The sequence below is a fragment of the Neohortaea acidophila genome (assembly GCF_010093505.1).
Source record: "Neohortaea acidophila strain CBS 113389 unplaced genomic scaffold BDY17scaffold_1, whole genome shotgun sequence".
Classification (NCBI taxonomy): Eukaryota; Fungi; Ascomycota; class Dothideomycetes; order Mycosphaerellales; family Teratosphaeriaceae; genus Neohortaea; species Neohortaea acidophila.
Window position 1 is genome coordinate 890,124 of NW_022985510.1, and position 15,387 is coordinate 905,510.

The window sequence follows — 15,387 nt, forward strand, 5'->3', positions numbered from 1 at the left end:
AAGGGGAGCTCAAGGGCGAAGTGCAAACAATTTGCCGGCGACGGGCATCCACTCGTCCTCCCATCTCCGCTCGGATTCCTTTACAGCGCCGCTTCGCAGCTCGTGCAGCTTCTGGCCTCCAGCGCCGAACAGCTCGCGCAGTAGATCGGCTAGGCCATCCGCACTCTCGAAACCGCGGCCGTTCTTCCCTTCCTGCACAAGCTCCGGCCATGCTTCGAATTTGCTCCATCCCACCACCGGCAGACCGGCGCCAAACATGTCCACGACCTTCATCGGCAAATCCACTCCGGAAGATGACGTGTGAAGACTGACTCCGAGGTCCGCAGAGCCCAGCAATGCAGCGTAATCCTTTGCGCTCAGCCACGCCGTGTTGATCAAGACATTGCTGAGCTTGCCCTCTTGGTTCAATCTGCGGATCTGCGACAGATAGTGGTCCTTCTGTGGACCTTTGCCAGTAATGATAGCGAGAATTTTGGGCAGAGTCTGGTCGCCGTCGATGGCGGTGGAGTACGCCACCAGAGCATCGAGCAGGAGGGAGAAGTCCTCGTCTTGTGTCCACGAGGTGGAACTCACTAGCAGACGCCAGGCTTTGCCGTCAATGTCCGAAACGTACTCTGCCGTCTCTGGTAATCGCCGAAGGAACTCAGAGCGATGTTTAGCGGACAACGGCTGGAAGTACTTCGGGGGTCTATCGTGCAGCGCGGTAGCTTGAATACCCCATTTCTGCTCCAGGACCTTCGCCATGGCGTTTGTGACGGTGAAGTTGGCTGTGGCGCCACTGCCCCAGTATGATTCGTAGCGTTCGGCGTACTTCACGAGTTTATGGTCTGTTCCCAATCGCATAGCTAGAATGGAGTAGCCCAGATTATGCCAATCGATGACCAACAACGTATGGCGGTAGAAGCAGATAAATTGCGCGACGATGAGGGTGGGGATGGACGGCGGGTTCTGCACGAGCATCCATTTGGTCGCTTCCGAGCGGTAGCCTAGGGTGTAGTACAGGTTCCACGTCTGCCAGGCGATTTTGAAGGGGGCGAGAAGCAGGAAGAGAAGTTTGTTGCTCGTTTGGAGGAATTTTGGAAAGGGTGTGATGGGGATGATGTTGATGTATCGGTTGGCCAGCAGGTCTGGGTGGACGTCCGATTCCACGTAGCCAATGAGATTCACCTTGCCGCCGTGCGAGGCTATGCTCAAGGCGTGGTATTGCATTCGCGGGCTGCGGCCAATGTCGCCAAGAACGACGACTTGAACGGTGACATCGGTGCGTAGTTTGCCATTGCTGTCCTTGTGTTTGGAGAAGAAGGCGTATCCTGATCGATCGGCGTCTTTCTTGTCATCTGCGGTGAAGTCGTCCTCACTGAAATGGCCGACGTCAAAGGGGCCGTAGACGGAAGGGAGGGTGAGCAGAGTGCCGGCGATGGCCACGAAGATGAGAAGAGGAGTTGCAACAAACACTACCAACCACATTTTGTTGAGATTCCACGTCTATTGTGTTTGTCGGCGAGGCATTGTGAAGAAACTTCCGAGTGGAGTGAAAGACTGAGACCGACAGTTGTTCATCGATGGTTGAAGGCACGTGGGCGCGCATTAGGTTTGATGGCTTCGGCGGACTTCCGAGCCGCCTGCCGCACGCTAGACGCGCCGGCACGTGAAACAGGCTTCCAGGGAGCGCACGGTTCGCGGGCAGCAACCTTGATGACTGTTAGGCACCTCTCAATTGATTCCTCTACATACGCTGCCGGTGACAGCAATGTGGCATTCAAAGACATCAGTCTGAAAGAGTCGGAACCCTCACACCCTCCATGGCACGCTGAACACCCTCATCCGGTGTCCACCTCAACAACCACCTCGCGAATGGCGTCTGCGCATGGCCTGCCTACCTTTACACCCCCGGGCAGCCACTTCCACGCCCACTCTCGTTCCTATTCCGGCGCACATCTCTCCCCCGGCAAGGCAGCCTCGCATTCCTTCGCCCACGGCAATGGCAATCTCAACACCCCCGCCGTCGGCCCCAGTCCGCTCTTCACCCACGCCGAGTCGAGTCGAGAAACGAGTCCCGTCTTCTTTCCCAATGCCGCCAATGGCAGCCCATACAAACCACTATCGCCCTTCGACCACAACGCCCATGCCTTTCAACAAAACGCCGGCTTGTCGTCCAACCACCGTTACAGCTATTCGTCGCCAACGATGAAGAGTAGACCCAGAGGAGAGTCGGATCTGAGCCGGCCGGCGGATATGAAGAGCGCTGTATACCAACCCTCGTTGAGCAGCATCCCTGCTACCTCGACCTCCTGGTTCTCCCTGCCAGAAGCCCTGACGAGTCTTCTCATCACTGCGCCGCTGCTCCTGGCATCCGCGACGCTCTCCTCTACCTCTGCCATACCTCTGCACACATTTCCGCCCTTACCGCCTTATACTCCCATCGCTCAATCCTCCCTGGACATCTTGCTTCTGCCAGACGTCGGAGCGGTTTCTCGAACGCAAGGCCTAGTCAGCTCCGGGATCTTGACTTCTGGCACACTTCTACTCGTGGGGATCGTGGGCAAATTCCAGAGTTCAGAGCGGGCCTCTGACAGTGGCAAGCCATCCTCCCCATTCTTCAACTTGCGGAATGTTGCGAGCCTTCCTGCGCTCGAAACTGCGGCCCTCCGCATCCTGAGCGTGGGTCTACCGCTCTATGCATCAATGCTGATCGGAGCGTCTCGGACGGCCATCATCACGCTCGCCGCTCTTGCCGCGAACTTGGCACGGGCTGATCAGCCTAATCAACTGGATGAGTGGAGGCATGCGCTGGAGTCAAATGTTGCTACGTTCTCCGTCCTTCTTCTGTCACTTCTATCCGATGCGCTCGGGTTGACCATCCGCATTCGCCCAACCAACCTCATCATCGGATATCTTGCGCTCATGGTCTCGATCATGGCCATTCCCTCACCCTTTCCTACCCTGATCTCCTCCACTACTTCCAAGGCCAGAGTAGCAGTGTCGGCACGATCAATCTCGGCCATCTGGGCTCGCTCCTCCTCCGCTACCTTCAAACCATGCATATCGGCGTTTATCGCATCGCCGTCCAGCACCGATATCACCTTGGCCGGCGGACTTCTGACCGCGACCTTCACCGTCCTCGCATCAATCACGACATCCACCTCACCGGCCTGGTCGTTGACCTCTCTTATTCTCATCGCTCTCTCAGTGGTTTCAATGACTGCTGCGATCTTAATCGCGCAACCACCCACCCTCTGGAGTAAAGCCAAAATAGGTCTGGCCATGGGCTCTCTTTTGACGGCAGGCTTCTCCTTCCTCTTCTCTCCCCCAACCTGGTTTGGCACAATCTGCAACGGCGGCCTTGCCGCTTTGTCGTTCTTCAGTGTTCTGTACGATACCGAAAAGGACCAACTCCCTAACGAGACCAACGATCATGTACGACATACCCATTCGCACCAACTTCAACATCAGCATCAGCATCAGCATCGCTCCGCGAGCGGCACATCGGCGTTTACAGGCGTCATTCTGGCGTTTTGCGAGCCGGGCTCGCTTTTTCACACGATTTTGAGCGACAAGGACTCGCGGCGAATCGCTTACTTTACAATGTAAGTCTGTGAAACATAATTTTATGACTTTGCAGAACCCGACTGACCACGATCGCTAGACTTAACTTTGGCTTCATGCTCGTTCAAGGAGCCTATGGCTACATGAGCGGTTCTCTCGGCTTGCTAAGCGACACGGTACACATGCTCTTCGATTGTCTCGGATTAATCGTCGGACTAGGCGCGGCCGTGGCTTCGAAATGGCCCCCGAGCCCTGAGAGGCCGTACGGCTGGGGCAAGCTTAACACGCTCGCGGGCTTCGGCAATGGAATCTTCCTTATGCTCGTGAGTGTCGAGTTTGTGTGGGAGGCTATTGAGGGGATTGTGGAAGCGCGGGAGTTGCGGCATGTGCGCGAGCTGCTGGTCGTCAGCACGCTTGGGTTTCTGGTCAATATGGTGGGACTTTTTGCGTTTGGACACGCGCATGCTGGGCACGATCATGGTCATAGCCATGGGCACGGACATGCGCATGGCCACGCACACGGCCACAGCCACGGCCATCACCATCACGAACACACACACGACCACCACGAGCCTCACGACCACGCAAACGGGCACATCCATTCTGAACCTCACGACACTCATGACGACCACAAAGCTCCCTCCGCACCCACCGCCCAGGCCGACCACCACCACCACCACCACGATGACCACGAACACAACGAAAACATGCACGGCATCTTCCTGCACGTCGCCGCCGACGCCGGCGGCTCCCTAGCAGTCATCATAAGCACCGCCCTCACCCTCTGGCAGCCATGGTACGGCTGGGACCCCCTAGCCACAATCATCATCGCCATCCTGATCTTCTCCGCCGCCGTGCCGCTCGTCACCTCGTCCGGGCAAAAATTGTTACTCGTCGTGCCGGCTGAGCTGGAGTACGGGATTAAGGAGACGCTGCAGCGGCTTGTGGAGATTCGGGGGGTGGTGGGGTATGCTGTTCCGCGCTTTTGGGTGGACGAGGTTGATGGTGGGGGCGCGAAGAAGAGAGTGATGGGGGTTGTGCATGTTGTTGCTGCTGCCGGGGCGGATGTGGAGGATGTGAGGGAGCGGGTGGAGGCTTTCATTGCGGAGCGGAATATGAATGTTGTCGTGCATGTGGAGAGGGAGGGCGAGGGGCAGTGTTGGTGTGGAGGAGGTGGTAGTTAAGCGACGCTGAGAAGCATGCTTGTTCGCAAGAGCATATGATATGGGTTTGGAGGCATCCACATCTCCTCATCAATCTATACTTTCTACTTTTCAAGGCACACCCTCCACCTTCCACACCTTGACCGCCGCATCCGCCCCGCAACTCACCACCTTCGTCTCCTCCGTCCACCGCACCGCCCCCACGCCCTCCTTGTGCGCATTCAGCGCCCGCACCCGCTTCCCCGGATCACTCAAGCTCCACACAAACACATTCGTATCCAGCGCGCCGCTCACCGCCTTGCGCCCATCGGGGCTCCAATCAATCGACGTGACGCGCGCCGTGTGCGCCGACCACCGATTCGTCTCGAGACTCCACGACTTGCCCGCGTCAGAAGTGGCGTACACGAAGATCTTCCCGTTGCTGAGGCCCGCTGCGAGGTGCGTGCCGTCGGGCGAGAAGGCGAGGGTGGAGACGGGGTGCGTGGGGTCTTTGAGCTCGAGCATTGCGTCGAAGGATGTTGGGCCGGCGGCGGGGAAGATGCGGATGCGTTTGTCGTCTGCGCCGACGGCGATGGTGGCGCCTGAGGCTGCGATGCAGGTTGGCGGGGAGGGGAGTTTTTGCTTGCTTACTTCGTTGTTGTTGGCGTCGTACATTGTGATGCCGTTTGCGGTGGCGACGAGCGTGTGCGGTTTGCCGGAGAGGGTGGCGATGGCGATTCCCTTTGGCTGGCCGTCTGTTTTGACTGCGGAGCCGAGGAAAAATTTCTGCGAGGCGTCGATGCTGCGCAGTGTGTCGTCCCAGCCGACGCTGTAGATGCGGCCGTCTTGCGGCGATGCGGCGATGCCGGAGACTTGATTGGTGTGCATTGTGCCGTCGATGAGGTCTGCGGCGCCGGCGGAGAGGTCCCAGGCCCGCGCGCGGCCTTCGTAGCTGCCTGTCCAGAAGGTTTTGCTTGCCGGGAGGTATGCAGCGCTGGTGATGGCTTTTGCGTGTCCTCGGACGACTTTGGTTGGCTTTTCGCTGCCTTCGTTGAAGTAGTTTAGGTTGCCTTCCAGGTCGACGGAGATGACCAGTCCATCTGATCTGCTGCCGCCCGGCCAGGTCACACCGAGTTGCTGATCAGGCACGCTGACCGACCCTTCCTCCCCCAGTCTCCAACTCTGCGTGCATTTTCCGGCCTCGGCATCCCAGATCTTCACCGTCTGGTCTCCAGAACAAGTCACGAACTTCTTACTATCCTTTGCCCAGCTCACCCCAAAGATACTCCCCTTGTGCTCGCCCTCGCCAATCTGCTTGACCGCCTCGCCCGTCTTCCCATCGTACAGCCATATCCGCCGATCACTCCCCACACTCACAATCGCATTCCCATCCGGACTAAACTGCGTCCCATAGATGAACTTATCATGCTTGCCGCGTATGCTCGTATTGAACTTGAATGGCGCACCATGAAAGAAGCACAAACTCATATCATCGCTGCCGGTCGCAGCGCGCAAAGGCCGCTGCTGCCGTATGCTCACGCAATTAATCTGGCTCGAGTGGCCGCTGATCTCGCCCACGCTATTGCCCGAGTCGGCGGTGATGCAGTGCCCGAAGCGCTCCTTGCCGTCGCCCACGGCGATGATGCGCTGGCTGTCGCCGTCCCATGCTATGTCGTTGATCCGGCCTGCGATGATGCTGTACTCGCCTTTTGTCGTTTCTGCGCCTTGCGCGTCCCATACCCGCACTGTGCCGGCCACGTCACCGGAGGCGATGTAGAAGCCGGAGGGCGAGAATCGGGCGACGGTGGTGGGGTTGGTGTGCTGGGTGTATTGTTTGGAGAGGGTGAGGTCGTCGATGGAGCGCACGAAGATGGACTTGCCGTTGGCGTAGCATATTCGGTCGTGGGTGGAGGAGAGTGGGCAGGGCGTGCCGCGCGTGGTGGTTGGCGAGGCGGCGAGGATGGATTCTTTGATTGTGAGTTAGAGGATGTGTGTGAGTTAGTTGTGGGGTTTGGTATACCTGATTTGATCGACATGATTGTGGCCGTGGGGGAAGTGGAAGGAAGGAGGAGGAGGAGGAGGTGAAGTCGGCCATTGGCTTTTTGAAGATGAAGCCGGAGTTGGTGCCTGACGAGGCTGACGAATGCGCAGGCTGCCACTCATATGTAACATCTCTTGTACTGCCTCTACCATCTACGTCTGTTCTCTATATCTATCAATGACGCGTAATTCAGCAGCCTTCAGAAGCCTTTGCCAATATGCACCGACTCTCCTCCGCCATACCATAACGTGCCCTTTCGAAACTCCAGCCCTTTCTCCGTCCCTACAACCCACTCCCCTCCATCCTTGCTCCCATTTTCCTTTGGCCAATGCTCTCTTTGCAGCCACTCATTGATCCCGTCAATTGTCTCAGCCAGCTTCCGCACTTTGCCATGATCCACCTTACCCTCATCTGTTTCAAAGTCCTTCGTAGTAATGAACCTCGCAATCGTCAAATGGGCCGAAGGCGCAATATACCGACTTCCCACAGTCACACCTGCAGCCTGCACCTGATCCCACACGTCCCGGCGAAGATGGAGATATGTATACCAGTCATCGTCCAGACCGGCAGCCGGGACAAATTGAAGCGCTAGGCCTTGCGAATCGTAATTCACCAGCGGCCGCACCAACCTCGCCCGATGCTCAAAAGTGTAGTCAGTAATCTGAGCAACACTCGGCTCAATCGTTCTAACGACAGCCTCCATTTCCTCCTTGCTCAACGAATGCGCAACCTCCATGGTCGTCATGTGCAGTCGCGAAGGCTCCATGATCCACAGGTTCGGCACGACCGCCACCAGCTTCTCCTGGATCTCGTGGATCAGAGCTTTCAATGCCGTAGGTGGTCGAGCCCAGAAGGTGAGGCAATGCCGCCAGTCGGTGAATCCAGGTTCAAATTCGAGTTTGGCAAGCATTTCGTCGACGTTCATCCCGCGGAAGTCGGGAGACAGCATTTCGGCTCGTTTGAGGGCATTTCGGTCTGCGCGCTGCTGTTCGTAGCGTCGTTGGATTTGGAGCTGCTTGAAATGAGCCTTGTACACCGCAAATAGTGTTTTACATGTGGGCGGCTCACTGGATCATCGTTACAGGCGGTGATGAGATGCTGGAATGGGTTCTCCCCGAGGGGAGTCCGCGAGCCGATCGCGGATGAGTTGGCTGTGGTCATCGTGTCATTGGAGGCATTGCTTTCGCTGCACAAATGTGAAGGCGGAGAGGCTGGGATACATGTAGTAAGGCGGAGTGGAATCGTGCAGAAGTTTTGGTTGATGTTTGAGGTGTGGCTTCGGCCACGCTGTCCCACATCCCGACCTCGTCTAGACCAGGCTGGCCACGGCTACCTCCTCTCTATGCAACTCGCTATCTAACTTCGTCATCATATCGTCTCACACTTGACATCTTCGCACGTCTGCTACCTTTCGCCGACCTCAAAGATCATTCTCAGTGTACGCTCGCGACCACTTGATCAGCGAACTGAAGTCCTCCCAGCCAGCGACCCTTCCCTTACCACGCACCCGCGCCGCCTGTTCACTGCCATCTTCCTTTCCAACAAGCCACGACCGAGGACGCAAGCTGAACCTGTCCTTTTCTCGCACAAGCTGTGTTCTCTCTCCGACAGCTTCTTCACCAACGCGTGCGGCTTTCTTCGCTTTCGGTGGTACTAAGTTTGGCCCACTCTGCTCCTTGATAGCATCCGTCCTTCGTTCGCGGTGCTCAAGGATATCGACGTCAATGGTGTCTAGAGCCGCGATTCGGTACACATGGATGAGCTTCTTTTGACCAGGCCGACGAACACGACCGATCGCTTGGGCCATTGTCGCCTCGTATTCATATTGAGTATCCCGCAGTAACGGCGAGAGGAAAATCACATGGTTCGCATTCTGCAGATTGAATCCAGCCGCGGTTTCGGATGAAGCGTTTAGCACGAGAACTGTCGGTTTCGAAGCATCGTCGTTGCCGCTCTGCCGGAAGCTCTCGATTTGCTGGCCTGCCAATTTCGACTCTTTCACGACAATGGCGTTGATGCTGGCCTGTTGCAGCGCACTTTCTACTTCATGTAGCTGGGCTTCGTACTGCACAAACAGAATGGCTTGGTCTCCTTTCGTTCGTACTTGGCGTAGCAGGTTCGTCGCTGCTTCAACTTTCGCACCGAAAGGAGGAGTGGCCGCCGCAAGGAGACCACCCATTTTGTGATCCCACAGCAGATGGAAATCGCGTACATCGGCGGTGCAACCTTGGGCAGGGCACTTGGTTGTGCCTCTCCGAGTGGCGTCGTCAAAGCAGCTCGAGCATACGGTGTGGCCGCAGAATGCCGATACGCCGATGGAGGCCCCTTTCTGTCCCCTACAGTCGGATCTGTCGCACGTTACCCGAGCAGCCTTCTTCGCAACCTGCTGCTGGATGGCCTCGACGTTCTTCAGGAATCGCAGAGAACGATTGCAAACAAGCAATCGGGTAGCGATCTTGTTGAAGTCGCTCGTTCGGTCCCTCGCCCCCTTCTCCTTTCTCGCACCGTCGTCGTTCGAGGCGTCCTGATCCGAAGTTTTCGATGCCTTCTTCGCTTTAGCCTGCTGTCCAACGACCTCGAGAACGTGCTTGACGTCAGCGATCGTCTCTTCATCCCCGAGCATTCCCTTTTCAAGTCTCACTAATGCCCAATCTGCTAGGACCTCCGCTTCCATCGCCTTTGCCTCCACAGCTGCCTCCTCGAGATCAATCTTACACTGACCGATTTCCTTTTCGCGACGTCGGGTCAGCAGTGACAGTGCCTCAGTGGACGATGCAGCTACTTTAGATAGTGCCTCCTCCGCTGACTCGGACGTCGCGATCGCCTCGTGCAGTCTGGTATCGCGGTCTGTAGACTGAGCTTTGCTCTTGTTGGACTTGCGAATACGCATATCCAAAGAGTTCAGATGTTGGGACAACTCGGCATACACCGCACGGTGAGCAACATCTAGCGTCACAGGGACGAGGTGCTCCGTATACTCTAGATCTGCAAACTTCTCAATATCCCGACGAACGAAAGTGTCAAGGAATTGCTGTGCACTCTGGCGTATACGTTGGTGCACGCGAGCCGATGGCATCTGTTGCATCGACACGAATCGCTCGGAAGGAGTCATGTCCGCCCTCATCGCGGCCGCATTCTTCTGCTTCATGAGCCCACGGGCATCGCTACCCGTTCGCAGTTCAAGACCGAGGATGCTGGCCATTCTTGAAATGTCGTAGCAATCGTCCATAGCGGGCGTCGCTGACAATCCCCATCGTTTGTCAGCCACGAGGGATACGATGCAATTGTGGTCTTTGGCGTCCATCTGGTGGAACTCGTCCACGACGAGACGATTCCAGTAGAACATCTCGAAGAGGGGACAGTTGATCTTGCTCACGTTGATCGAGCCGCTAGCTTTGGGAGCGGTCTTCGAAGACTTCACCGAAGCGTCGTTCTTCCGGTCGGCAGCAGACACATACTCCCGGCCTCGGAGGCGACGCGAAGGAACGGATGCCTTGAAGACCTCGTCGTTGAGATTGTCCTCGTACTTGCGCTTTACAAGCTTCTGTAAGGCTCTAAGGCCGGAGCCCTGTAGAACCTCCAGATGCTCCGGTATGTCCTTCCGTGCAGCTTTGCGCCATTCCGCCAATGGCCTCGGACGTGTCGTCGTAGCTGGTCCTGGAATTCCGGCGAAATTGGCAAGTCTCTCGACGTAAGAGTCGGAGCTTGTCACGTTCTGGCTCACCAGGATACACTTCGCTTCTTGCATCTCCTGCAGTGTCACCTTGTCGAGGTCCGCAGTGGTGCTAATCGACAACACACCTTCGTCCCAGCCCATCTTTTCTTCAATCTCACTGCGCCACTGCTCCATTAGGCTTCTGGGTACGAGCACAAGAGTCGCTGCGGAAGGAAGAAGACCAGACGCAGCGGGAATGGGCTGGCTCTCTAGACTTTGGATGATGTCTGCAGCATTGCGTTCTAACAGCTCCGACTGTATCAAGGCCATCGTTTTGATTGTCTTGCCAGAGCCAGGAAAATCCGCGCAGATGCCTCCGCGCACCTCCACTTGGCCAGTAGCTCGCATCTCAGCCGTCCATCCCAAGCCCGGCAAGACCGCCTCCTCAATCTCCTCGACTTCGCACTTCACTGGTCGAGAGTCTTGCTGCTTCATCCAAGCCAGGGACAGTCGCTGTGTGGGAAACAATGTGACAGCACATTGCAGATCCTGTGAAAAGGGCCTGAGCCCGGTGGTCTTGCTTAGGCGAAATGGCCGGAATTTACTCGATTCTCCGGAGCCTGTTACGATGCGCCAGGAAAAGCGAAAGTCTTCGGTCTTCGAAGGCAAGCGTGCGAAGGCTCGATGCGCGAGAGACAAAAGATTGGCTCCTAGCAAGATGCGCTCGCCATCTTGCGTGAGTGATTTCTCGACCACGAGTGGATTTGGTCTCTGCTTAATTGCCCTTTCGAACATTGTAGCGCTCTGAGAATCTGGGTACGGTACGATTTCGTTCTTTTCGCCGAGTTTCCACCTCAGCGGAGGCGAGATCGGTGCACAAGCGGAGCATCTCTGAGTTGCATCAGGATGAGCGAAACTGAGCCATTCACCGATTGGGAACGAACGACGGAGCTCTTCGAATATCCATGAGTTTTCAGAATAGAACTGACGATCGTTCGCCAGAACAAGGGCCACCGAGAGATCGGAAATGTCCAGATCCATCTTCGAGACTTCGCGCGGGACTAAGCCGCCCACAATTGTCGTAGCTCTCTGGCACCCGTTAATGGACGGTGTTTTCAGACCCTTCAGTCGCACTGTCTGCAGCGACGAAGGCAATACTGTCATGTGACCATCATTAGGGACATCTGAAGACCAGTCGTCTATCTGCAAGACCGCCTCCACCCGGGGCTTAACATGGTCCCAGGATCGCCAGCCAACGACACGGCCGATGACGGGCCGTACCTCGTCGTACTCGAGAGAACCCTTGTTGGTGGCGAAGACAAATTGATCTAAGTCCTCGTGGCCGGTACGTGTTGGATCGAGGAACAGGTACAGAGGTTGGCCTCGCTTGTCCTGTTTGGCATACAGACTCTCATTTGCAGTGCCGCAGTGAGGTCGAAACTGATAGGTTCCTTCGATGGAGCGAGCTGCGCTGGGAATGTCTTTCTTGTCCAGAATCGAGATTGTGAGCATCTCCCACTGCCAATCGTCTCGAAAGTCGGGCAGGCCGATCCGTTGTAGCCACGACGGCGCTTTGCTCCCGCTTCCGGTGATGCTGATTCGGATGTCCGTAGTCGTTGGAAGCCGCCACTGCCAAGGGTTACCGAAGAGCGCGGCCCCGATGGGTGCAACCGCCACAGGCTGAGTTAAGGCCTGTCGAAGGGGATCATTGCTCGCCAGCTGAGCTGGGGGTAGAACAAAGAGCCGCCATTCCGCTCGCCCACCGATGAAAACCAGCTCCAAGCGTGCCGTTCGTGATTGATACATCAGGGTTAGGCAGTGTGTTCGTCGAAAGTGCGAGATGTGGAAAGGTTCCTTCACGCTCTGCTCGACATGTTCCAAATACTTCATGATATCGTCTTTCGTCGAGCGAGCGAGCTTTCGCAAGCCGTTGACTGTGCCTAGCTGGATGCGTAGCGGCAGACATGATCGAAGCTCCGTCTCGAAGGACTCCACGCTAATTCTGGTACTTCCTGACTCCGCGAGTTGCCGGTAGTTGTGGGCAGGGTTTCCGCCGCAAGCAACGCACGTCGTGTGTTCACAGTCCGTACACTGCTGGATAGGCTGCTTAGCGATACCCTGTGCGCCCTCGCAAAAGCACCGCCGTAAAGCCAGGGTAGCTCTCCGCAGTAGCATAGGCATGTCTACAATCTGCTCGTTGGAGTCCGATTCTTGTACGGTGTGCGCGCCAAGTAGCAGGGCTGTCTGGGCAGCGTTTCTGGACATTGGCTGCAGACCATTGGTCATCCTTCCGTCAGGCTGGCCTAAGAACTTGTACCCTGCGGTCAATGCAGATAGAATAGCCGATCCGACAACGGTTGTAGTCATAGCGTTGCCAGCAAGATTTCGCAAATCGCTTGGAGCCTCTGTTGTGAACGAGATTTTGTCAAGTGGCAGCCCCTGAAGCATCAGGGTTTCTTCCGGCAGCATCGCTCGCCCAGCATCAGAGATGAAGAACTGCGCAGTTGGAGTAATGCATCCCACGATCCCCATAGCGTTGCTGTCTTCCTGCATGTATACATTTTGAGTGATGTCGATAATTCGAGTTTTGTGTCGAACATCGTATCTGCCTTTTGATGGCAGGGCTTTGCGAAGGAGTAGAATATCGAGGGTGTCGAGCATGCGTTCCGAGAGTCCACGGTACCATGATTGCGATCCGTTTTCGGGAATAAGCATGGCTCCAGACTCTTGCCAATTTGTCAGGGGCCGTGCGAGCCCGAGTCGACTCTTGCGTCGATACTCCATTTGTGTGATCTCACACTTGGCCCAGGCGATTTCTCGGGTAGCCTCTTCCATGCGAGGCTGCTGATCACTGGTGCTCGAGGCGTTCGTCTGCAGAAAGGCAAGCACCGAGCTGCTTGCAGGTCGTTTGAACTTCGCCATCAGATCCGTCCACTTCTCACTGGCCGCTTTGTCTGCTTTTGCCAGTCGGCTCTGGTCGAAACATACCATATAGCCACGACATCTCGTCTGTGGGATGTAAAAGTCTTTCGAATCAACAGTCACTCCGGCGCAGAGGTAGTCTGAATCTTCGAAGAGTTTGAGCATGTCGTCCCACGGCGCGTGTAACACGTTCTCTAGCAATACGATGGAGGGTCGGTTCTTTGCACAGAAGGCATGTACGGCGTGAAAAGTATCACCGGATTCACCGCCGTCACTCATGCCCTTCCTCTGCCGGTTTCTGGCGGAGTAATCCACACACGATGTGCCTGCAATGAGCATATCAATGTCAGTGGGGATGCGAGCTTTGCCACCATACGCCGTGGTGGCTATGTCCTCGTCCGTATACATCGTTTCCGTGATGTCCCTGAATATGATAGGAGGATTGAAGTTCCTCTCGATGTACGCCTGCTTGTACGGTTCGATTTCTGCAGAGAAAACATGCTCCACGTTCAGAGTGTGTCCAGATTGCGCCTTCAAAACGTCCTCGACCTTCTGCAAGGCTAGTAAAGGGCTTTCCGTGCCTGAGCACATGGTTGCTACTCGAAGTGGACGGCTATGTAGATGTTCAAGCACCTTGTCGAGTCCGAGGGCAAGTGATCTTTCAGTCAGGTCCTGGAAGATCTCATCGACACTAGAGAGTGGTGGGAGGTCCAAGTTCAATCCATTGGAGACTTTGCCTCTGCCATGCAATTTGGTCATGTTCTTAGAGGTAGCTTTGGCCGAACCACCTTTGTTTGCCCCTCGGCTCGAGGACTGTGTAGACTTCTGTGGTCGCGATGGCTTGCGGTTGCGCTGAGAGACATTTTCTTCGTCTGATGACGCTGCACCGACTGAAGTGTCGTCTTCAGATTCTGTTGGCTCTCCGGCGTCAGTTGAGCTTGCCGCGGACTCCCCGGACATCTCAAAGTCGGAAGCGTCGGCATCTGGAAGGGCCTTTTTCGCCGCCGAGAGTCTGAATTTGGCACGGGATTGGGGCCTAGTCGTGTGGCGAGATGTGACGAGTTCGTGGTCGGATTCTTCGTCCGACAATGGCTCGGGTACGTACGATCGCCGAGCGATAGAGCGTCGTGGGCGTGACAGTGTATTTGATGTTGCTGGTTCGGACGCTGCTTGATCGGATAGCACTTGCTCAGGCGCTGCTTGCTCAGACGCTGCTTGCTCGAAGTAGTCGTCAGGTTCCCGGATGGGAGATGCTGGAGCAGCCACTGGTGCGACAGGAGCTGAAAAACGCGCAGACCTGGATCGTGCTGGTGCCTTCACAGCTGGTTTTCGCAAGGGAGACGACAGTGGTACATGATCAGACCGTAGAATGGAGGCCACATCATTGTTTCCGGTACCATTGGAAAAGCTTCGTACCGGTATGTGAACATAGTCGAGAACACGGCGTGTGAGGGCGGTTGGTGCCGGGGATGACTGAACGGCGCTGTTTTCGATCGCCTTCAGCGGCGTTCGTGAGGTGCGAGCCCTCTTCTTGTATTGAACGACCACAATTTCATCAGAGTCGTATTCATCGTCGGTGTGGTCGTACAAGGCTCGCCGCTTGCGAGTGGTACTGGCCGCCATTGAGTAAGTGTGCAGATGTAACAGTGCTGTCGTGATCTGTGCTTGAAAACACGTCGTGCGAGAAAAACGAGCTCGTTCAATGCCAGAATGGTAGCGTCCAATCACTGAGGTAGCGTGTCGGGCGATTCAATACATGTATGCCAAGGGCAAGAAGTCGTGCGCGGTAAGTGCCTGACACGCGGGTTGCGAGGGGGACGCGTCGAAGTGGTACAACAACGCGCCAACCGCTTTCGTAATTTAGAAAGGCAGCCGAAGCGCCGAACGCCGACTTCATGTCTGCGGCTGCACCGCTTGACTTGAGAATCATGTTTGCTGCAAAATAGCGAAGGAACAGCTACAAGTGGATGGGTAGTGTGAAGAACATGGAGTGGTGAAGAAAGCGAGAGGGAGTGAAGACCACTTTGAAAGGCACATGGTACCAACCACCTGACCGCTCGAAAGCTGCTGAACATGCACGG

General features: G+C 56.1%; 5 protein-coding genes across 5 annotated transcripts; 1 reads left to right on the plus strand and 4 right to left on the minus strand.

Moving 5' to 3' along the window:
- Positions 1-9: 9 nt before the first annotated feature.
- Positions 10-1,467, minus strand: BDY17DRAFT_306755 (Myb, DNA-binding protein; the record flags this gene model as incomplete). The annotated part of the gene is made up of 1 exon (XM_033735054.1): positions 10-1,467. The coding sequence occupies one exon, from the start codon at positions 1,465-1,467 to the stop codon at positions 10-12; it is 1,458 nt and encodes a 485-aa protein (XP_033593937.1).
- A 251-nt stretch (positions 1,468-1,718) lies between these two features.
- BDY17DRAFT_10160 (cation efflux family-domain-containing protein) lies at positions 1,719-4,775 on the plus strand. Its single transcript, XM_033729118.1, has 2 exons — positions 1,719-3,587; positions 3,647-4,775. Exons 1-2 carry the CDS (start codon positions 1,855-1,857, stop codon positions 4,728-4,730), a joined length of 2,817 nt encoding a protein of 938 aa, XP_033593938.1. The 5' UTR covers positions 1,719-1,854; the 3' UTR covers positions 4,731-4,775.
- A 45-nt stretch (positions 4,776-4,820) lies between these two features.
- On the minus strand, positions 4,821-6,724 carry BDY17DRAFT_306757 (WD40-repeat-containing domain protein; the record flags this gene model as incomplete). The annotated part of the gene is made up of 2 exons (XM_033735055.1): positions 4,821-6,655; positions 6,709-6,724. 2 exons carry the CDS (start codon positions 6,722-6,724, stop codon positions 4,821-4,823), a joined length of 1,851 nt encoding a protein of 616 aa, XP_033593939.1.
- A 91-nt stretch (positions 6,725-6,815) lies between these two features.
- Positions 6,816-7,989, minus strand: BDY17DRAFT_288846 (RNA ligase/cyclic nucleotide phosphodiesterase). The gene is made up of 2 exons (XM_033732259.1): positions 7,798-7,989; positions 6,816-7,741 (listed from the first exon to the last, which is right to left on the minus strand). Exons 1-2 carry the CDS (start codon positions 7,888-7,890, stop codon positions 6,929-6,931), a joined length of 906 nt encoding a protein of 301 aa, XP_033593940.1. The 5' UTR covers positions 7,891-7,989; the 3' UTR covers positions 6,816-6,928.
- On the minus strand, positions 7,971-15,215 carry BDY17DRAFT_288848 (uncharacterized protein). Its single transcript, XM_033732260.1, has one exon. It carries the CDS (start codon positions 14,927-14,929, stop codon positions 8,150-8,152), a length of 6,780 nt encoding a protein of 2,259 aa, XP_033593941.1. The 5' UTR covers positions 14,930-15,215; the 3' UTR covers positions 7,971-8,149.
- Between the last annotated feature and the right edge of the window lie 172 nt (positions 15,216-15,387).